Consider the following 24009-nt stretch of genomic DNA (forward strand, 5'->3'; position numbering starts at 1 on the left):
CCAGGAATGACAACTTGAAAAAGAATGGTGTAGTACAACGGGGTCAGTGATAGGATAATATCCATATACCTACAAGGAAGCCCAGTTAATATGATTATCATTCAAATTAATGCACCAACCACTAAGGCTAAAAAAAAAAAAAAAGGCTAAGGATGAAGAAATTGAAGATTTTTACCTACTTTGGCAGTCTGAAATTGATCAAACATGCAATCAGGATGCATTGATGATTACTAGTGATCGGAATGTGAAAGTTGGAAACAAAGAAGAATCAGTAGCTGGAAAATATGGCCTTGGTGATAGAAATGATGCTGGAGATCACATGATAGAATTTTGCAACACCAATGACTTCTTCATCGCAAACAGCTTTTTTCACCAACATAAACAGTGACTAACATGGACCTTGCCAGATGGAATACACAGGAATGAAATTGACTACATCTGTGGAAACAGCTGATGGAAAAACTCAATGTCATGAGTCAGAACAAGGCCAGGGGCTGACTGCAGAAGAGACCATCAATTGTTCATATGCAAAGTTCAAGTTGAAACTGAAGAAGATTAGAACAAGTCCACAGGAGCCGAAGTACAACCTTGAGTATATCCCACCTGAATTTAGAGACCGTCTCAAGAATAGATTTGACGCATTGAACACTGTCATGGATTGAATTATGTCCCCCCAAAAATGTGTGTATTAACTTGGTTAGGCCATGACATATATATATGACAATATCATTAATATCACACGCAAGTAAAATTTCACTGAAGATCATTTAAAAGCAGCGGCAGTTTCTGTGGTTGTCCTCCATTTTGTGATTGCAATTTTACGTTAAAGAGGATTAGAGTGGGATTGTAACACCCTTAGCAGGTTACCTCCCTGATCGAGTATAAAGGAAGTTTCCCTGGAGTGTGGCCTGCACCACCTTTTGTCTCTCAGAGATAAAAGGAAAGGGAAGCAAGCAGAGAGTGGGGGACCTCATACCACCAAGAAAGCAGTGTCGGGCGCAGAGCGCATCCTTTGGACCTGAAGTTCCTACGCTGAGATGCTCCCATACCAAGGGAAGATGGATGACAAGGACCTTCCTTCAGAGCCGACAGAGAAAGAAAGCCTTCCTCTGGAGCTGACACCCTGAATTTGGACTTGTAATCTACTAGACTGTGAGAGAATAAATTTCTGTTTGTTAAAGCCATCTGCTTGTGATATTTCTGTTACAGCACCACTAGATGACTAAGACAAACACTAGTGCCTGAAGACCAGATGAGTTGTGGAATGATATCAAGGACATCATACATGAAGAAAGCAAGAGGTCACTAAAAATTTAGGAAAGAAAAGACCAAAATGGATGTCAGAAGAGACTCGGAAACTTGCTCTTGAACATTGAGTAGCTAAAGCAAAAGGAAAAAATGGTGAAGTGAAAGAGCTGAAGAGAAGATTTCAAAGGGTGGCTCCAGAAGACAAAGTAAAGTTTTATAATGTCATGTGCAAAGACCTGGAGATAAAAAACCAAAAGGGAAGAACACACTTGGCATTTCTCAAGCTGAAAGAACTGAAGAAAAAATTCAAGCCTCCAGTTGCAATACTGGAAAATTCTACAGAGAAAATATTAAGCAATGCAGGAACCATCAAAAGAAAATGAAAAGAATACACAGAGTCATCTTCCAAAAAGAACTGGTCAACGTTCAACCATTTCAGGAGGTAGCATATGATCAGGAACCAATGGTACTGAAGGAAGAGGTCCAAGGTGCACTGAAGGCATTGTTGAAAAACAAGGCTCCAGGAATTGAAGGGATACCAATTGAGATGCTTCAACAAAGGGATGGAACTCTGGAAGTGCTCACTCGTCTATGCCAAGAAATTTGGAAGACAGCTACCTGGCCACCTGACTGGAAGAGGCCCATATTTATGCCTGTTCCCAAGAGAAGTGATCCAACTGAATGTGGAAATTATAGAAGAATATCATTAATATCACACGCAAGCAAAACTTTACTGAAGATCATTCAAAAGCAGCTGCAGCAGCCTATTGACAGGGAACTGCCAGAAATTCAAGCCAGATTCAGAAGAGGACATGGAACCAGGGATATCATGGCTAACGTCAGATGGATCCTGGCTGAAAGCAGAGAATACCAGAGAGACATTTATCTGTCTTTTATTGACTATGCAAAGGCATTTGACTGTGTGGATTATAACAAATTATGGCTATCATTGCGAAGAATGGGAATTCCAGAACACTTAATTGTGCTCATGAGGAACCTGTACATAGATCAAGAGGCAGTCGCTCAGACAGAACAAGGGGATACTGTATGGTTTAAAATCAGGAATGGTGTGTGTGAGGGTTGTGTCCTTTCACCACACTTATTCAATCTATGCTGAGTAAATAATCTGAGAAGCTGGACTATATGAAGAAGAACGGGGCACAAGGATTGGAGGAAGACTCATTAACAACCTGCGATATGCAGATGACACAACCTTGCTTGCTGAAAGTGAAGAGGACTTGAAGCACTTACTGATAAAGATCAAAGACCACAGCCATCAATATGGATTACACCTCAACAGAAAGACAATAAAAATCCTCACATATGGACCCATAAGCAACATCCTGATAAATGGAGAAAAGATTGACATTGTCCAGGATTTCATTTTATTTGGATCCACAATCAACACCCATGGAAGCAGCAGTCAAGAAATCAAAAGACGCATTGGATTGGGCAAATCTGTTGCAAAAGACCTCTTTTAAAGTGTTGAAAAGCAAAGACATCACCTTGAAGACTAAGGTGCACCTGACCCAAGCCGTGGTGTTTTCAATCGCCTCATGCGCATGCAAAGAAGAATTGACATCTTTTGAATTGTGGTGTTGGGGAAGAATATTGAATATACCATGGACTGCCAAAAGAATAAACAAATCTCTCTCAGAGGAAGTACAACCAAAATGCTCCTTAGAAGCAAGGATGACGAGACTTCATCTCACACACTTTGGACTGTTATCAGGAGGGATCAGTCCCTAGGGAAGGACATCATGCTTGGTAAAGTAGAGGGTCAGCAAAAAGAGGAGGACCCTCAATGACATGGATTGACACAGTGGCTCCAACAATGGGCTCAAGCATAACGATTGTGAGGATGGTGCAGGACGGGGCAGCATTTCGTTTTGTTGTACACAGGGTCTCTATGAGTCAGAACGGACTCGAGGACACCTAACGACAACAAGCTCCCAGATGAAACTGATATGGCTGGAGGGTGAGGAGCACTGGGGCTGGAGGGGGAGGGATGTTGTGGCCCTTCCTAGTGAGAGCTGACTGGAGTCATCAAAAAGAGAAAATAGTGTCATTCCATATGAGTCTCTGACTCTTGGAACATCCAAATACATGTACCTTCATTCCTGCCGGTCTCAAATGGAATCTTTTCCCAATGCCAGAGATATTGGTGCTAGGGACCACACCTAATGAACGGGAAACCACAAACTCTTGCCTGTCCTCCACAGGTCTTCTTTTCTGTTTTATTGTGGTAAAAAATATATATAGATATGTATATATATACACACACATATATTATTATAATATAATGAAATTTTCCATTTTAACCATTTTTAAGTGTACAATTCAGAAGCCCCTGGCTAATCTGCTTTGATCTCTATGCATTTCCCTATTCTAGATATTCCATGTAAGTGGGATCACACAATATTGGTCTTGTTATGTCTCCCCCCAGGCCTTCTTCACTGAGGAGTATGTCAGGGACCACCCTGAGGACCAGGACAAGCTGAACCACCTCAAAGACCTGATTGCATGGCAGGTAGGTGGGCATGGGGCTGAGGCAGGGCCTGGCCCTCCTCCTTCCTTTCCTCAGCCTCTGACTGACGTGGCCTAATTCACCATGCTCTCCTGCCCTTTGCCTTCTTACCCTGCATCACCCCTGCACAGGCGTATCCTGTAAGAGAGGTTTAGGGGACTGCACCCTTGGGTGCTGCACGGAGGATGCCTGACAACAATGTTGTGGGGCAGGTTGCTAACATGGCTTAATTTGCCATTGAATTCAGGACATGGCTTTTCACGGTGGGACTAAAAGGAACACTAGCCCCCCACAAATCCCTGCCACCTTCCCCCCACACCCAGCATGTGCCAATCATGTGAGAGAAGACTTGACCCCCACCGCCCCCCGCAGCTTTCCCTCCTTCTCCAGCTGACACATTTTGTTGCAGGTAATTCTCAGATGGATATCAGGTTTTGAAAATAATTGAGGTTTTTGTTTGGCTGGTTTTCAGCAAAAGGGCATGCATTCTGCCACTAGCTACTCAGCCCTCTGGGTCCCAACCCAAGGACTTGGGAGGCTCAGTCCTTGCCTGTTTACTTGCTTTCCTCTGCATCCCTTCTCTCTGGTGTTTCTGCCTCTTCTATCCACGCTCCCCTTCTTTCTGACCTCCTTTCTTCCTTTCTCTGTCTTCCTCCCCCCACTTTAGAAGTTCTATGCTTCTGTCCCTTCCCTCTGTCTCTTGTGTTTCTCTGTACCCCCTCTTCTCCTCACATCCTACTCCTCTCCCTCTGCTTCTCTCCTCTCTGCGTTTCCCTTCCTCTCTCTCCCACTCCCTGCACTAGAAAGAATCTGCTAGGCCCTTCCCCTAGATAGCGGCTTTCCAAGGACAGGCTCTTCCTCCAGCCCTGCCACACTACCTCCTCATACCTGGGCAGTCTTGGGGACTACCCAGCCCTGCAGAGTACAGGGTGGGCTCCAGAGAGCAGTAGCTGGGGGAGGCAGGCAGGGCTGCTTGCAGCTGCCTGTCCTCCCTCACTCCCTTCTTGCCAGTCACTGCACGAAGAAGAGCAGCTTTTGTGGAAGGGAGTTTTTGTTTCTCTGGGGAAATCAGGGAATGAGAAGCATTGGGTACAGCCTCTTTTCTTAAAATAAGGATTCCTAATTCAGGTCCTTCTCTGCCTCTGCCAGTTTATGCAAAGTGAGGCTTTAAAGCAGAAACACCAAGCACTACACAGATGCACTTCCCTGAATGCATTTGGTATGTCTGGAATTTTCTCTCCCTTCTTTATGCCACCTGTGAAACTCAGATACCCCCAAGGTATCCTGCCTTCAGGGGTCACTGTGCTGTTTAGCACCCAATAATGATACTTCTCCTTACTGCCACCATCAAGGGAACCAGAAAGGCCAGGCTTAGACTAGGTTCCCATCCTAGGATATTTCCAGGGGTGCCGCAGGGAGGGCTAACATGTCACACAAATTCACTTAGGTGTTGGTGTCACTCTCAAGCCATGCCACTGCCCAGGGCCTCTCTGCTGGGTATCTCTTATCACCCGGAAATGGCTTCTCCATGTTATATCTACTGTACTCAAAGCATGCATGACCTGGGCCTCCCACCACAGCTCATACCAGGCTGTAACTTCTAAGGAAATTCCACCAGCCTCAGAGCTAATAGATGGTAGCTACAAACAAAGAAGGAAGACTTTAAAAACTTATATTAGATGGTATCCCTTCTAAGGGCCATTAGCTAGGCCCTTCAGAGGGTGCCCCCTAGTGGCTACCAGCACCTTAGCACTGCACTCCATACCCACGTCACCATGTTATAGAGGCCCACTTAACCTTCCAAAGGTGGGTCCCACCCAGAATCTAGGCCCGCTGCCTATGGGGCATTTAAATTCAAAAGATGCAGCCCTGCTCATAGTTAAAGGCAGGCTTTTTAGAGTATTAAAAAAAAAAAAAAGTGTATTACACAGGGCAAATTAGCTCCTCCTTGTCCATTCCAAGGAACACTTGTGGCACAGTGGTTAAAGTGCTCAGCTGTTAACCGAAAGGTCAGCAGTTTGAACCAACCAGCTGCTTTTTGGGAGAAAAATGTGGCAGTCTGCTTCCATGAAGATTACAGCCTTCTAAACCCAATGGGGCAGTTCTACTCTGTCCTATAGGGGCACTATGAGTCAGAATCGACTCAGTGGCAGTGGGTTTGGTTTTTGGATCATTCCACTTCATTCATTCTTGTAATCTATATTTATGGAGCCCCTACTGTATCCCAGAGTGTCCCTTGGTGGTGCAAACTGTGTTTGACTGCTAACCTACAGGTTAGTGATTCAAACCCACCTAGTAGTACTGTGGAAGAAAAGGCATAGCGATCTGTTTCCATTAAGATCACAGCCAGGAAAATTCTGTAACACGTGGGTCACCATGAGTCGGCATCAACTCAACAGCAACTAACAAAACTATGTCCCAGGCACAGGGTGAGCCAACAGGGATATAGTGCTGGACTTTGGGGCCTGCTCTGTGTCTTCTGGGAGCTTAACTCTAGATTGGATCTTGGTTTTGTAAAGCCAAATACACTTTGAATTTTCTGAAAACATGAGAGCCAAAAGGGAATGTACTCATACCTCTAGCAACCCAACAAATGCTGAAGCTTTCAAAGTACATTTTGTGCTCAAGATTTCACAGATTTCGAGGTCAATTTCTTCTTTCTTTTTAAAGTTTTTCTCTGTATTTATTGGAATGGAAAGATGTTTACAGCATATTCTTCTTTTAAACTTTTTATGGTGAAATAGTGTAAACAGAAAAGTACACAATACAGAATTATATATAGCTCATTGTTCACAAAGCATGCACCCATGTGATGCAGACAGAATTCTGTAGCACCCGAGAAGCCCACCTCGGGCATCCTCGTAATCATTACCACCCTTCCCAAGGTTGGCACTCTCCTGCCTTTATAGTAATCATTTCCTTGCTTTTAAAAAATACCCTTACCACCCAAGCATACAGTCCTAAACGCTACCATTTACTTTTACTTGTTTTTTTACTCATATATAATTGGAATCACGTAGCGCATATTCTTTTGTGTCTAATTTCTTTCGCCAAATGTTGTGTTTGTGAAATTCATCCATTTTGTAGTTCATAGCTATCGTTGGTTCATTTTTGTTGCTGTATATTACTCCATTGTATAACTATGCCAGAACAGATTTATCTATTTTTCTGTTGATGGAGATTTGAGTTGATCCCAGTTTGGGGTTTTTATAAGTAATGCTTCTCTGAACATTCTTGTGTGTGTCCTTTTGGTGCCCATACACACATTTTCTGTTGGGTGTATAGCTAGGAGTGGAACTGCTGAGTCACAGTATGTCAGAATATGTGGCTTTAGCTGTTGTTGCAGTTAGGTGTTGTCAAGTCAATTCTGACTCATAGTGTCCCTTTGTATAACAGAACTAAATGTTGCTCGGTCTTGTGCCATCTTCACAGTCGTTGTTATGCTTGAGCCCATTGTTGCAGCCACTGTGTCAGTCCATCTCATTGAGGGTCTTCCTCTCTTTCACTGACCCTCTATTTTACAAAGCATGTCGTCCTTCTGCAGGGATTGGCCTCTCCTGATAACACGTCCAAAGTAGGCAATACAAAGTCTCGCCATCCTCACTTCTAAGATTAAGGACTCTACTAATAGACTGTGTGTCTTTCTGGCTGTATTTCTTCCAGGACAGATTTGCTCATTCTTCTGACAGTCCATGGTATATTCAATATTCTTCTCCAACACTGTAATTCAAATGCGTCAACTCTTCTTCCATCTCCCTTTTTCTTTGGGCTTTAGTGGAACCTGCCAAACTTCAATCACTACAGGTTAGTGTTGCCTGCTCTTGAACTCCATGTAAATGGAACTATATAGCCTGTACTATTTTTTTTTTTTTTTATAGGTTCGCTATGAGTCGGAATCGACTCGACGGCACTGGGTATAGGGTTGCTATGAGTGGGAATTGACTTGAAGGCAACAGGTTATTTTGTATCTAGCTTCTTTTTCTCAATGAGAAATGAATGAATGAATTGAGATTCATTCAGGTTGTTGCGTGTCTTTGCTTCTAAATATTACCCATTGTATGAGTGTACCATAACGTATTTATCCATTCTCCTGTTGGTGGACATTTGGGTTGTTTTCAGGTTTTGAGTTTTATGAATGAAGTTGCTGTGAACATTCTCATACTTGTCTTTTAGGGGGAAAAAGCATTCAACTCCCTCTTACCTGATTAAGATCCATGCCCTGGAGCAATCGAGCCAATGAAACATACTCCAAGTCAGAAAGAGTGAGAAAGCTTATTAAGGAGATGCATATATCACCAGGGACTCAGTAGCAACACAGTCTGTCTCTATGGAGTCCCAAAGAGCAGTTTTACATTAGAGCTTACATAGAATCTTACAAGGGTTACAAGTGTCTTTGTAGTCCCCTGCCAGACATTTCTTTATTAGGCTAAAGACATAGGTATCTGATACCTGGGCTCCAACTTTCCTGTGGGGGTTGTATGCCACAGGTAGTCCCAGAACAAAAGATTATTTGCATCAGTTTAAAACAAAGAACAAAGTCCTTAACATTTGGTCAAAACAAAGTCATTAACAGAGGTATGTGAGGAGGCAGGCAGAGGAAGAACAACTTACAGGTTTATCATGGCCCTAGAAAATTTTTTTTTTTTTTAGTTATGTTAAGCTCTCAGTTGCCCATTTTGAAAAAGGAGAAAACATGCTGGGTGGTACTGGGGTCACATCCCTCAGCATGTACACAGTAGGAGAACTGCTGGATGGTGCCCATTTAGCTTTACTCCAGGAAGTCAAAACTAAACCAAGTCAATTCCGACTCATGGGAACCCCATGTTTTACATAGTAGAACTGCTCCATAGGGTTCTCAAGGCTGCAGCCTTTACAGAAACAGACAGCCACGGCCATGCCTTTCTTCTGCAACACCGCTGGGTAGGTTCAAACAACCAGCCTTTAAGGTCAGTCGTTGTTAGATGCCATTGAGTTGATTCCAAATCATGGCAATCCCATGTGTGCAGAGTAGAAATGTGCTCCCTGAGGTTTTCAAGGCTGTCACCTTTTGGCAGCAGATCACCAGGCCTGTTTTCTGAGGCTCCTCTGTGTGGGTTCGAACCACCAAACCTTTCTGTTACAGCATTTTAATGCAAATAACGCACGCCCTCTCCATTAGTTTGCCAACCACACCCTCCCCCGTTGAGGTATTTTCAGAAGTGTTGCTATGCTAATTTTTTACATGTTGCTGTAAAAAACAAATTAGCAGAGCTCACTTACAAAAATACCTCACAGGGGCAGGAAGTGGTTGACAAACAAATGTAGAAGGCACGCATTATTTTCGTAAAAATATGGTAGTACTTGAGCGCTTATCTATTTATGCCAGTCAGGGACTTTTTAGCATTCCTACATACTAAGAAGTAATTTTCCAAAATGGCTGAACCAATTCACCCTGTCAACACCTTGTAAGTGTCTGAGTTCCTCCATGTTCTCACCAACACTTGATTCTGTGATTCTTTAATTTTGGTCCTTCTGGTGGTTGTGTAGTGGTATCTCAGTTTAGTTTTAATTTAGTTTCCTTGATGAGCAGTAGTGTTGAGAATCTTTTCATATGCTTATTGGTCAATTTGATAATCCTTTTGTGATTGCTAGCTTTAATCTTTTGCGTATTTTATGAGTTGTTTGTCTTATTATTGATTTTTATAAGTTTACATATATTCTGGTTGTTGTTAGGTGCCCTCAAGTCGGTTCCAACTCACAGCAACCGTATGTACAACAGAACAAAACATTGCCCGGTCCTGTGCCATCCTCACAATCGTTATGCTTGAGCCCATTGTTGTAGCCACTGTGTCCGTCCATCTCGTTGAGGGTCTTCCTCTTTTTTGCTCACTGTCTACTTTGCCAGGCATGATGCCCTTCTCAAGGGACTGCTCTCTCATGATAACATGTTCAAAATTTGTGAGGTATGAAATATGAGACAAGAAATTTATTCTAGATATGAGTCATTGTTAAATGTATGTGTTGCAAATATCTTCTCTCGGTCTGTGGCTTGTCTTTTCACTTACGTAATGATGTATTTTGATGAACAGAAAATTTTAGCTTTGATGAAGTCTAGTTTATCAATTTCGTTTTATTTGTGCTTTTGTGTTTACTTGGAGAAATCTCTGCCTAACCCATGATCATGACGATATTCACCTGTTTTATTCTGAAGTCTTATTGTTTTATCTTTCATATTTAGAGCTAAGATTCATCTTGGCTAACATGAAGGAAAGGGCAGGTTTATTTTCCCGTGCAGGCTTCCAGTTACTCCAGTGCTGTTTGTTAAAGAGGCAATTATTTTCCCCACTGAATTACAGTAGCACTTTTGATATAAAATGGACATATGTGTGTTGGTCTATTTCTGGACTTCCTATTCTGTTCCATTGGTCTGTTTGTCCATCCTTCACCAACACCACACTTCTTTAATTACTGTAGCTTTATAATAAGTTTAAGGAACACGGCTGGCAGAGTGGTGATGGAACTCAGCTGCTAACCGAAAGGTTGGCAATTCAAAATTTGGTTGTGAGAGTACTGAAAAGTCATCGTTTTTCTTCAAGTTTGATTTGGCTTTTTTACCTTTGCATTTTCATATAAATTTTAAAATCAGCTTATCAATTTCCACACGCTCCCCCAAAACACATTGGAATTTTGACTAAAAACAAAACAAAACCAGTTACCATCAAGTCAGCTCTGATTGGTGGCAACCCCGTTGTGTCAGAGTAGAGCTGTGTGCCATGGAGTTTTCAGAGGCTGATTTTTCAGTAGATTTCCAGGCCTTTCTTCCAATGTGCCTCTGGGTGGACTCGAACTGTCAACCTTTCAGTTAGCAGCTGAGTGCTTAACCATTTGTGCCACCCAGGAATGTCCAGGATTTTGATTAGGAATATATTAAATATATAGATTTATTTGGGGAGAATTGATATCTTAACAATATTGAGTCATTTAATCCATGAATATGGTATATCTCTCAATTTGTTTAGTTATTTATTTACTTAATTACTCTCAGCAATGTTTGGTAGTTTTTGGTGTAGAGGTCTTGCACATTTTTTTATTAAATTTATTCCTAGGTGTTTTATATTCCTAATTCTATTGTAGTTAGTATTGTCTTTTGCATTTCACTTTCCAATTGATAAAGACACAATTGATTTTTTCGTATGTTGACCTTATAGCCACCAAATTTGTTTATTAAGTGAATTCACTTAAATTCATTTATTAAGTCAAATTATTTGTAGATTCTTTTGGATTTTCTGTGTACACAATTAATATCATCTGTTAATATAGAATATTTTACTTCTTTTCCAATCTTTCTACCTTTTAATTATTTTTCTTGCCTTATTGCACTGATGAATAGAGGAGGTGAGAGCGTACATCCAAGTCCTCAGCATCAGGGCAAGAGAGCCATGGTTTAAATGGATTCCGTTCTATTCTGGGTTTGCTACTTTATTGTGAATGGGTTTTTAATTTTGCCAGATACCTTTTCCAAATCTACTGAGATGCTCATATTGTTTTTCTCCTTTATTCTGGTATTATATTAGTTGATTTTGGAATATTAAGCCAACCTTGCATATAAATCTCACTTGGTTGTATATTATTATTTTGATATATAGCTGAATTCTGTTTGCTAAGATTTTTTTTTTTTTTTAGGATTTTTGCATCTATGCTCACAAGAGATATTAGGCTATAGTTTTCCTTTCTTATAATATCCTTGTGTAATTTTTATAACAAAGTTATCTTAGCCTCAAAAAGGGAGTTGAAGATTCTTTGCTGTTTTTCAATTTTTTGGAAGAGTTTGTAAAGATTGGCGTTTATTAACCTGTAAATGTTTGGTAGAATTTGTCGGTGAAGCCACATGGGCCAGGAATGTTTTTTACAGGAATGTTTTAAGGCATATATTGGATTTATTTAACAGTTTTCAGATTTCCTATTTCCTTTGTGTTCTTTTTGGTAAATTGTGTTTTTCTAGCAATTTTTCCATTTTAACTAAATATTAAATTTATTAGCATAAACATTTTAAATAATATCCTCTTCTGGTCATTTTTAGTGTTTGAACTGCCTGTAGCGATGCTTCTTTTTAAATCTTGATATTGGTTATTGGTACCTTCTATTTTTCTTGATTAGTCTTTTTAGGGGTTTATCAATTATATGTCTTTTTGAAGAATCAACTTTTGCCTTTGTCGATGCCATCTGGGATTTTTTTCTTTTTCATTTACATTTACTCTATTATTTTCTTTTTTCTACACTCTTTGGGTTTAATTTGCTGTCATTTTAATAATTTCTTTAGATAGATGTTTAACTATCTGATTCTCTGTCTTTTCTAGAATATAAGACTAAAGTTAAAAATTTGCCTCTAAGTACAACTTTAGCTATATCTCACTAGTTTCTACATGTGGCCTTTCCATTATCATTTCTTTTATTTTTTATAAAATCTTTGTCTTATTTCATGGATGGAAGATCTTTTCTGTTTCTATATATATTAATTAAAAATTTTAAATAATGTTTTATTAGGCTCTCTTCATTCTCTCTATTTCTTCCAAGCCCTTTCCTTCCTTCATTTCCTCCTTCCTTCCTTCATTTCCTCCTTCCTTCCTTCTTTTCCTCCCTCCCTTCCCCCGCTCCCTTCTTCCTTCTTTCCTTCCTCATGTCTGTATCTATACTGGGCCATTCACTTTCTCCAGAAACAGATTCTTCCAGCTCTTGTGTGGGAAGATAATCCTAGCTGCTATGCCACTGGGAATTTGGGGATTGAGAAGAGAAGAACTGCAGAAGTTCTCACTGTCAGTATGCAGACTCTCCCTTCAACCCTTATTTCCAGTCTGGCTCCTCATTCCGGCCCTCTGTTGTACCTGGTCTCCCTGAGGCTGGAGCCTCTTTGGTCCAATTTCTCTAGAGGATAAGCTCCCTGCTTCCTGAGGAAATGAGAAAACATAACACTTGGCTACAAGGGGAAGGTAGGGACCTGATGGTCTTACTGCTCCTGTTACAGAATTTTAACCCATCCTGCTGTTTTCAGTCCCTCAACTCACTCCTGCTTTTCTGTGGTAACTGGAGCCTCCATTTCCTGAGACCTCTTGAGCTCCTAGAGGTCTGTTGTGCTCCTTTTATTCATAGACCCCTCCTTTCTTCTGAAAGGCCTGTTACCATCTTCCATCCACCTTCCAGGTATTGTGGGTCAAGTTCATAGATGCCTTCTACTCTCACTGAAGATTCTAGCTTTTCCTTCACCTCGTTTTGAAGAGAGGGAGGTGGCCATGTTCTTACCTCATCATTATGGAAGCCTTAAGTGTCCCCCCTCCCCAAAAAATAACCTATACTCTACCCCTTCCTGCCCAGAAGCCACTCTCCTAAAGTCCTCAGCTGTTTCTTCTAGTAGCAACCAATGATAGCAGCCTCTGTTGCAGTCCCTTGATGTGCCCATTTAGTCCATATCCACAACCTTCTTTGTCGATAAAGAGAGTTTAACTCTCTTGCATCACTCGTCCCCTCCTCCCTCATCTTCCTAATATATTTGTATCACTTTTTAAGAATTCCCTATTAGTTGGTTAACTTTCATATCTGTCTTAGTTTCTTAGTGCTTTATAACGGAAATACCGCAAGTGGGTGACTTTAATGAATAAAAGTTTATTGTCTCACAGTTTAAGAGGCCGGAAGTCCAAATTCAGGGCACCAGCCTAGGGGAAGGCTGCCTCTGTCCACTCTGGGGAAAATCCTTGACTCAGATCTGGTAGTGTTCTTCTTAGCTTTCCTTAGAGATTTCCACACAGCATCTGTCTTCCACCTTGTCTGCCTGCTTTCTTCTGAGCCTAATCTGCTCTTTTATATCTCAGAGATGATTAGTTCAAGACACACTTTACACTTGTAGGGTCTCATTAACCTAAAAAAGAAAGCTCTTTTCCCAAATATCCACAGGTGTAGGGGTTAGGTTTTACAACACATGTTTCGGAGGAACACAATTCAATTGATAACAATACCTTTCTTCAACACCATAAAATGTTTTACTGACCTCTGTGTTATAAGGTGGAAACCCTGGTGTCATAGTAGTTAAGAGCTTTGGCTGCTAACCAAGAGGTCGGCAGTTCGAATCCACCAGGCGCTCCTTGGAGACCCTATGGGGCAGTTCTACTCTGTAGTGTAGGGTTGCTATGAGTCAGAATTGACTCCACAGCAATGGGTTTGTTTGTTTGTTTTACATTATAAGGTAAGGCTGTGCCCATATCTCCTTTTCTTTTGGCTCTTCCCTTCAGCTACCCCCAGCTTCTGACATTCATACTTTCACCTTTTCATTGCCAGAAGCTTCTTGGATAGGCTTTAAGTCAATGCAACAGAGCTTTCTCTCTCTCATCCCTGCTCTCTGCCTCTCAGAAGATTCAATGAGGGGGAATTTTCTTAAGCAGGTGGCCTGTAATGGAGGGCCCATCCCTTCTGTGGGAGGTGGGTTGCTAGAGATCTTTCTCCCCCTTACAGAGCAAACTTCAAAGTTACAGCTTCCCAGTTCCCCTGGGGAACCTGCGGGAAAGTTCCTTAGGACCTTAAAGCCCTTGATGATTTCCTAGGAAGCTGAATTGACTCTAATAGCCTTGAGGGCTGGATCCCAGGCTGAGGTTGACCAGGTGGCCAGCCCTACTCACCCTTGACCACTTTCCTCTCTAGATTCCCTTCCTGGGAGCTGGGATTAAGATCCATGAGAAAAGGGTGTCGGAAAACCTGCGACCCTTCCATGACCGCATGGAGGAATGTTTCAAGAACCTGAAAGTGAAGGTGGAGAAGGAGTATGGCGTCAGAGAGATGGTATGGGGGTCCCTGCAACCAGGAGGGAGCAAGGCAGGGAGGATGGTGGGGACTAGAGCTGGAAGGGGCTCATGAAGGAGCCTGCCTAGAAGAGAAGGGCCTGGGTCAGCATTGCCAGAGACACTCTAGGGAAGCCTTTGTGTCCCTCCTAAAACCATCCTCAAGTAAACACTACTTACGTATCAAGCCTTTAGCACTCAAGGGACTCTGCAAATAATAAAAGCTACTTTTATGAAGCACCTACTATGTGCCAGGCTGACCTAAGCAGTTGACATCTATTAGGTCATTTAATCTTCACAGAAAGCCTCAGAGGAGTTAAGTAACTTGCCAAAGATTATGCAGGAGGTGAGTGCAGGTTAGAATTTGCACCTGGCTCTACTGGCCTCTAAGCCAGTGCTTTTAGTCACTAAGCTCCATGACTTAAAGAGGCCATCAGCCTGGTCCTCATAGGAACACCTTCTTTATCCTCTTGCCCATAAAGTGGAATCATAAAACGTCAAGGCTGTAAGGGCCCTTAGAGGCCATTGGATCCAACCCTGTCATTTTAGACTGAGGCCCACAGAGAAGAAGTGAGATAATAGAAGAGCCTAGAGGAGAACTCAGATCTCACGTCTTCTATTCCAGGGGCTTTCCGTGAGATAGGTTGCCTCTCCCAACAGCCCCCGCATGACACCCCTAGCATCAGCCAGCCAGGAAGCTTCTGTCCCAGCTCCCTATTCTGCCTCTGCACCCTGGCCCTGCCCAGGTGGAGGAGGAAGGCATCAGAAGGCTGAGGCCACACTAGCTCAGGCTTCTGATGAAAACAGCCAGCCTGGCTGCTTACCACCCTGTCTTCCCCACCCGCAGCCTGACTTCGAGGACAGGAGAATGGGCCGGCCCAGGTCGATGATGCGCTCCTACCGGCAGATGTCCATCATCTCTCTGGCTTCCATGAACTCTGACTGCAGCACCCCCAGCAAGCCCACCTCTGAGAGGTCTGTCCCTGTCCCCCAGGTAGCCCCTAAACCCCTGCCTCCCTGGGTCAGCCCCCAAAGGAGCCCACTTCTCTTCTGCCCCAGCAGCCTCCTCTCTTCCTCCTTGCCCCTTCCTGTTTAAAAGCCTTTCCCATCTGGTGCCTCCTTAAAACCCTTGCAACTACCCAGTGAGGCTGCGCTGGCTAATGCTATTTTTGGAGGGGGCATCTGAGTCTCAGGCAAAGTGGCTTTTCCTGAGGACCTAGCAGGGACTCACCCATGGCCCCCAGACTCTCTGTCCAATGATCTTTGTCAACAACTAGAAGTGCCAGCCTCAGCAAGCTGCTTCATGTGGAACCTTCTCCCCTCTGCTAGAGGTCCCTGCCCTCCTAAGGATGCCTCCTCCCAGCCAGGACAGGCTCTCCCATCACAGAACTCTTCTTCCTGTACCCACCTACCTCTGTCTGGGGTCCTCCATCTCCTTGCCTCAGAAAACCGCCTCCCCTCTCACCTTCCTGGAGGCCTCTCGCTGTACCCTACCCACCTCAAGTATATAAATAACAACCAAACCACTGAGTCTGCTGACTCCTGGTGACCCCATGTGTGTCAGAGCAGAACTGTGCTCCACAGGGTTTTTGTCACTCACTGTGAGATGAAATTGCCTTGATGGCAACCAACAACATTAACAACAATCTTTATGGAAGCAAATTGCCAGAGCTTTCTTCCGCAGATCCACTGGGTGGGTTCGAACAGCCAGCCTTTATGTTAGTGGCTTATTGCAAACCGTTTGCACAACCCAGGAACCTTATTTTAATGATAGATACATGAATTAAGCCAAAAACAGGCTGAGAGCTCTTCAGACCTCTTCTCCTCACCACTCTACAAGGTGATTGTAAATATCGCCTTTTACTTAAAAGTTGACTGATTTGCCCAAAGTCATTCAGCTAAGAAGTGGGAGTGCCTGGGTTCAACTCCAGGGCGTATTTTCAACCAGACTTTCTTTTTCATGCTTCACCTCCTTCAATTTCATTTTTCCTCTTTTTTTATGGCTGGCGGGGGTGGGGTGGGGGCGGCGGGTGGTTAGTTAGAGGTGGCCTATCTTATCCAAAGCTGTATTTAGTGTTGTCATAATAATTTTGTGGCAATGACTTTTTTTTAGGGTCTTTTTTTTCCCCATTATTGTGGTAAATACATATGTAACAAAACGTTTGCCATTTCCACATTCTTCACAGGTACAGTTAAGTGGCATTAACTTAATTTTACTTTATATTTTGAATGTTTGCAAATTACGCAACTGGCTCCCTACGCCGACCCTGTGTGACAGCTCAGGCAGGTTGAAGGTTCCCTCTGGCCCCCTGGGTTCCTGTCAGGCAGTTCCACTCAAGCTCTAACTGCAGCGTCTACTGCTGTCCCTTTTGCTCTGCAGCTTCAACCTGGAATTAGCACCACCCAAGACCCCGAAAGCGGAGCAGGATGAGCCCATCTCCCCAGGGAGCACACTCCCTGAGGTCAAGCTGCGGAGGTCCAAGAAGAGAAGCAAGAGGAGCAGTGTGGTGTTCGCGGATGAGAAGGCAGCAGCTGAGTCGGAGCTGAAGCGGGTGAGTGGCAGAGGCAGATGGCCTTTCCCGACACTGTTAGCAAATCTCTATGCATGCCAGGTACAGTACACATGCCAGGCACAGGCCTGGTCTCTCTCGTCCTCACTTTCCCCTTGAAGAGAGTATGACAGAAGAGGCTTCTAGGACCAGGGAGGTGAAGTGGCTGTCTTGTACCCACACAGCTAAGATGTGACCAAGCTGGGATTTGAACCCAGGCAGTTGGACTCCAAGGAGCCCTGGCCATCCAATGACTAAGTGTTTAGCTGCTAACCTAAAGGCTGGTGGTTCAAACTCACACAGAGGCTCTACGCGAGAAAGACCTGGCAATCTGTTCCCATAAAGATTACAGGCTAGAAAACTCTGTGGGGCAGTTCTACTCTGTCACATGGGGTCGCTATAAGTCAAAAATTGACTCGACGGCACCCAACAACAACAGCTGGACTCCAGAGCCTGTGCTTGATCTTTCTACCATCACGGCTTTGGGAAGCTGGGGAGAAACAGCTTGTTTTAGCCACTGAACAGGTGAGGAGACTACCTGGGGCTTAGCTGGGGTGTGTCTCCATCTCTCAGACCTCTGTCCTCAGCCCCAGGGCCATCAACCAGTGTGTATCTCATCAGACCCCATTCAGCTCCTCTTGTGTCCTGGGAGCCCCACTGGGGATGCAGAGGTGAAAATCGCACAGCCTTGACATGAGGAGTCTCTGGGTGGTGCAAACAGTTAATGCAGCACTTGGCTGCTAATGGAAAGACTGCAGGTTCAAGTCCACCCAGAGGCACCTTGGAAGAAAGGCCTGGTGATCTGCTTCCAAAAAAATTACCCGTTGAAAACCTTGTGGAACACAGTTCTACCCTGACACACATGAGGTCACCATGAGTCAGGATCAGCTATACAGCAACTGGTTTAGTCTGGTTTTGAGAGGTTTTGGTCCCATAAGGAGATTGCCTTAGAAACTAATAACCAATAAAATGAGACTTGGTGCCAGACAGCCTGGGTTCAATCCTGGCCTCTCCCTGGAAGAGAGGTTTGTTGAAAGCATTCAGGGAGCCTAGGAGGGGGAGAGGGATGAGCTCTGTCCTCATGAAGGAGGGGTACAAGATAAAAGGACCAGGGGCAGTGGAGATGCTTTCCTGTGGAGAGAGGACCCTCTACAAACTTCCCAGTGGACTTCAGAGGCTACTCTTGTCCCAGAGAGAGAAGGCTGGCAATAAGCCTTATGTGTTTTACAATTCTGAGGGATGTCATTCACCTTATAGTCTAAGTGAATGTTCCTTACCCACACCCCTGGAGTTGTAAAGTACACAACCTGTGCAACCATACATGGAAACCTGACAAGGAATAGTACAAAATGGAATAAATGATCTTGAAGCCAGGTGCATAGAAACCATGCCAAACTCTCACCCCTGACTCCTCAGAGCCCAGAACTGCCTCATGCTGAGCTTCTGTGTATTTGTGTGTGTACATGTATATGTGGTGTATTCATCCAGCTTTCCAGGAAGCATGAGTTCATGAGTGACACCAACCTCTCGGAGCATGGGGACACCCCCTCAAGGATATCGGTCCTCTCTCAGATGAGCTTTGCGAGCCAGTCTATGCCCACCATCCCAGGTATGCACCCTGCCATCGCCAGCACCGAGGACTTGAGGGACTGTGGGCCATCAGTCTGGGAGGATCCTATGCAGCAAAGTGGGCCAGGCATGCTGGAGGGAGAAGCTGTGCTTACAGATCCCCGTCCTGTGAGCCCCCCACATACCCAGCCCCTCCTGTGGGTGAAGCCATCCCAGCAAGCTCCCCCTGGCCCTCAGGATTTACCAGCAACCCATCTGTCTTACCTGGTGGCCCTGTGTTCTCAGTCAGCCGGGCCTCCTGGTGTGTCCCTAAGCCACGTGACTGCATTTTGGACCTGGAAGACTGTTTCTGGGACTTAAGAATTTCCAGAATATCGTACAGTCACGGAGTGCTTGATGCATAGATCCTACCTCTTTCCCCCATGCCCCAATCCCACATTCATTCCCTAATGAGGAGTTGAGCAGACACAGCTTGGCATTCCTACATCATAGACAGGGAGCCTAAGGCCCTCACAGGCAACATCACACACCCTGGAGTGCTCCATATGATAAGTAGTGAGCCCTTAGTGCCTGCTGCTCTGAGCCAGGCTCTCTGTGCCAAAGGCTGGGGCCAAGAGGAGCAAGGAGACCCGGTGCCATCCTTGTGGGACTCAGCAATCTAGTCTCAGTGGGCACACCTGCCGCTTCTGAGGGCTGTGCCAGGCCTTGTGCTAAGTGCCTCTCAGGCATTCTTTCATTTATACCTCAACACGTACCTGTGAAGTAGATGAAGTGATTAGCCCCATTTTATGGATGAGGAGACAGAGGCACTGAGCATGTCAGTTCCTGCTAGAAAATGGCAGAGGCTTGGTTCAAAGCCAGGCACTCTGCCTGGTAAGCCATGCTCCGAACCACTGCCTAGCACCAGCCTGTAAGATGAGCCTCTTACGTACTAGGCTGCTTGGGCAAGTCTGAAGCAGGTTCCCTCCCATCATCTCAGGAGGTCTGTGCTGACATCTCTATTTGACCAATGTCAAAATGCAGGGTCAGAGAGGTAGTTTGTCAAGTCTTTTTGACTCCACGCTGGGGCCATAACCACCAGACCATCTTTACCCTGGCTCCCCCTTGCCCCGACCAGATGGCATCTCTGGTAGAGAGATATGTTCTCCCTACTGCCCCTGTCCTCATTGAAAATGAGAAATCCAGGTGGTCGGTGTTGGGAGGGTAGGGAAGAGGAAGATCAATGGTATCCCACCTTGGGACAAAAGAAACTGTGTTCCTGAGGAAGTCATGGTCCAAGTGGCAAGAGTCTGTCTCCTCCTTAGCCCCTGCATTTCCAGCCCAGAAGCACTTGAACAAGGCTTTGGTCAGGGACCAAGAGGCAGGACCACTATTTGAAGTTTGACAAAGCGCTCCCAAACAGAATAGCTTAGACACCACCCCTGTCCCCTGCCGTGGTATGGCAGGAAATGGCCTCCCCACCTCCTGCTTGGACCACACGGGGCCAGGGGTGGGTGACATGTGCTCCTGGGGACTCTAGCTTTGTTCTCCAGGCTATCTCCCATTGACTTCCCCTAGGGCGGCTGTCTGCCCCACAGCACCACCATTCCTCCATCCTCTCACGCCCACCTCTGCTCTCCTTCCAGCCCTCACGTTCTCAGTGGCAGGCGGGCCTGGGCTGGACGAGATCAACACATCCCACCGTCTCAGCCAGACCTTCCCCCATATCTCAGACGGAGACAAGAAGACACTTAAAAGGAAGAAAGTAAATCAGTTCTTCAAGACAATGGTAAGGAGTCAGATGGGTGGAAGGAAGGGGAGGTGTTGGGAGGAGGAAGGCAAGAGAATAAAACACAGAGAGTAGAAAATGGAGCGAGTCCAGTGTGCACGTGTGTGTGTGACTGGATGTTTTTGTGTATGCACATGTGTACATGTGCATGTGTGCCCATGTGTGCGTGTTTATGTGTGTGTGCACATATGTGAGTGTGCACACACGTGTGCATGAGCATATGTGGTCACTCTCAGGGAGGCATGGGGTGGCCCTAAGTGTTCGGACACTGTCCAGCTCTGCCCAGCGTGCAGTTCCCCTCTTGGACCCCAGGGGGCTCCTCTGACCAGCACAGACCCCAGCCAGGATGCGGGAATGTGCCAAGGGGCAGCCCCAGCTGGACCAGCAGGTCCTGGATCCTCAGAGCAGACAGCTACGCTGTGCTTAAGTGGCTCTTTGGTGCTTCTGTCCAAGCCACAACAGCTGGCCGACGCTGTTTTTTGGAGGCTGAAAGTGCTTTTCTTTGGAAGCACTTTTCCATTTAACTTATATAACAAAATCCTCCTAATTAAAAGTTAGTTTCCAAGCCCTGATTTTTAAGTCCCATTTTTTATCTCCTATGGTTACTTGTCAGGCTTTGGACAAGATAAAGAAGGGACCCCTGCCATGTCTGATCCTAAAGATAATATTAAACCAGGACTATAAAAAAAAAAAAAATTAAAAAAAAAAGGACTATATGAATATTTTTTTTTATATGACTATATTGATAGTAGGTTTACTGCTCACATGCAGTGAGCTAGGCATCACACTATGTGCTTTCCAAACAGGATCCCATTTGATCTTCCACAATCACTGTGAGGGTTGCCTAAGGCTCAGAGCGGGCAAGCAACTCACCTGTGTTCACCCAGCTAGTGAGGGGGTCGTGAAACACCAAAGCCTGGGCTCTAACCACTGGGAAGGACAGCCTTTCTGGCCAAACTCAAGGTCATGGCAGTTCATGCTCATGGGTTTGGGCAGAGGTCCTCTAGGGCCCTTTTTGATTGGGACTAATACTCATGGGAATCCCATCTTGGTGTGCATTTATTCTCCTCTCCCATAAAGCTGGCCAGCAAATCATCAGAAGAAGGCAAGCAGATACCTGACTTCCTGCCCACCGACCTGTGAAAGTGCTGTTGACTAGGGCGGCACAGGGAGCCGGGGAGGGCAGCTTCCAGAAGAGGAGAGACATGGTGCACAATGAAGCCTCAAAGGGTGGGGAGACTGTTCTCACACAGACAGAGGGGCCAGTCTGGTCCAGAAACTCTAGTGGTAGCAATCCCAGCATCACCTGGACAGTGCCCCAGGTGATGGATGAGGAAGCCCACCTGACTCTCGGACGCAGGAGGAACCAGCAAGAGTGCTTCTCCCAACATGCTCTCCCTAACACCCTAGGCACGTCTTTTCATATCCCGGTTTCTTAAGTATGAGGAGCTGCATTTTTATTTCATTTCTTAAGCCCCAGCACTTAACAGAAAAGAATAGTCTTTTAAATATTCTTTTATTTTATTTTTTTTAACATTTTGTTAAACATTTTTGTACTTTGTTTTTTAATACAACCAACCAGTCTCTTTTCTAGCTGATCATCTCTGAAGTGTTGCTGTTTCTTACTGACAATAAAGATAATTCTGTGACTTAAATGAGCCTCGTTGCCTGATTCCATTAGCTTCCCATAGCTGAATCCATTAGGTCCAGAACTGGGGAGAAAGCTCCTGGAAACTGCTGGCTACGAAGGCAGGCCCGGGGTCTGCAGTGATGTTAAGGGTCTGGCTCTAGCTTAGGTCAATGCCAAATGCTCCCATGTCGTTCATGTTATACCCACAGATCTTCTCTGTGAGTCTGGTTCCTTAAAGGCCAACCCCTGGGGTACAGAGATGCTGGGAGCATCCATCTGGAGTCTTCTTCCTCATGTTGTTTTCCCAGGTTACAAGGGTGATAAGGGACTGATCAGTGGAGATTTTCATGCTTCCTTTCTACTCTTTTGGAAAGAGATGGCAAAACCACCCAACCCTGTTGTTAGGTGCCATCGAGTTAGTTCCAAATCATAGTGACCCTGTGTACAACAGAACGAAACACTGCCCAGTCCTATGCCTTTCTCACAATCGTTATGCTTAAGCCCATTGTTGCAGCCACTGTGTCAATCCAACTTTTGAGGGTCTTTCTCTTTTTTGCTGACCTTCTACTTTACTAAGCATCATGTCCTCTAGGGACTGAGACCTCCTGATAACTAACATGTCCAAAGTATGTGAGACATAGTCTCACCACCCTTGCTTCTAAGGATCATTCTGGTTGCACTTCCTCCAAGACAGATTTGTTCGTTCTTTTGGCAGCCCATGGTATATTCAATATTCGTCGCTGACACCACAATTCAAAGGTATCAATTATTCTTCGGTCTTCCTTATTCATTGCCCAGGTTTCGCATGTGTATGAGACTATTGAAAACACCAAGGCTTGGGCCAGGCACACCCTAGTCCTCAAGGTGACATCTTTGCTTTTCAACACCTTAAAGAGGTCTTTTGCGGCAGATTTGCCCAGTGCAATGAGTCTTTTGATTTACTGACTGCTGCTTCCATGGATATTGATTGTGGATCCAAGTAAAATGAAATCCTTGACAACTTTGGTCTTTTCTCTGTTTACTGTGATGTTGCTTATTGGTCCAGTCATGAGGATTTTTGTTTTCTTTATGTTGAGGTGTAATCCATACTGAAGGCTATGGTCTTACTCTTAACAAAGACCCCACCCAATGCTAGAGAGTTAGGAAAACAGAGGTCTGAGGTCCAGTGCTTACTCATGGTCCAGCCTTTGGTCCCTGTCACTAGGTGAGAAGTGGTAGCTTTGCTAGGAGAATCCGCAGCCTTCTGAGATGAGGCTCAAGAGAGGCAGGAGCTCCGCCAGGCAGCAGCAAGAGAGGGCGGGAGCAAAGGCCCAATGGCAGGAGCCTAGAGAAGTAGGGGAGCTGCGCAGGGAGGGGCCTTGGCAGGAGGCTTCTTTGGGAAGGGAACTGATACTGTGTAGAGGTTCAGGGCATCTTCGAGACTTCACACATAGACGCCAGAACACCTGTGCCCTTGTCTTATCTGTTGCCCTCTTCCCTTCATGGTATAAAGTTGAGCTTCTCAGGCCTGCTTTTTCTCTGAGTATACACTAATGAAATTCCAGTGTTTAACCTGGAAATGTAAGCCCTTCCAAGTACTAGTGAAAAAAATTTCCATAAGATTAAAAAAAAAAAATGGTTCCCTCTTTCCCTACAACTGTAGAAAACCAAATATGATTGTATACATTAAAATTGCAGATGCTATTCCTCACTAAGGATTCTTGTAGAAAACCGACAAAAACCACTCAGATGCAGAGCTTGTTGCTAGGTCCTGGAAAAGTAAGCTTTAACCTCTAAAAATCTCATAACCTGTCTGGTCTCACGTCACAATGTCTGGCCCTGGCGATAATATTTCTGAGTTCCATTTTTGGAAAATGATCAACATCTGTGAGTTTTCTTATTACATCAAGGGGACCTTGGCACTTCCCTCTTTTTTC

At 44.7% G+C, this 24009-nt stretch overlaps 1 protein-coding gene across 1 annotated transcript in view; it reads left to right on the forward strand.

The window, feature by feature from the left end:
• Nucleotides 1-22106, forward strand: part of DOCK2 (dedicator of cytokinesis 2) — a 543298-nt gene extending 521192 nt beyond the window's left edge. Inside the window, exons 46-52 of the mRNA XM_049874293.1 lie at nucleotides 3695-3778; nucleotides 14441-14578; nucleotides 15425-15552; nucleotides 16958-17129; nucleotides 18615-18735; nucleotides 20321-20463; nucleotides 21544-22106. Coding sequence (XP_049730250.1) covers nucleotides 3695-3778; nucleotides 14441-14578; nucleotides 15425-15552; nucleotides 16958-17129; nucleotides 18615-18735; nucleotides 20321-20463; nucleotides 21544-21606 — 849 coding nt within the window. The 3' untranslated portion in view covers nucleotides 21607-22106. The remainder of the gene's footprint in view (nucleotides 1-3694; nucleotides 3779-14440; nucleotides 14579-15424; nucleotides 15553-16957; nucleotides 17130-18614; nucleotides 18736-20320; nucleotides 20464-21543) is intronic.
• The last annotated feature ends 1903 nt before the right edge of the window (nucleotides 22107-24009 follow it).

The sequence above is a fragment of the Elephas maximus genome, chromosome 2 (assembly GCF_024166365.1).
Source record: "Elephas maximus indicus isolate mEleMax1 chromosome 2, mEleMax1 primary haplotype, whole genome shotgun sequence".
NCBI lineage: Eukaryota > Metazoa > Chordata > Mammalia > Proboscidea > Elephantidae > Elephas > Elephas maximus.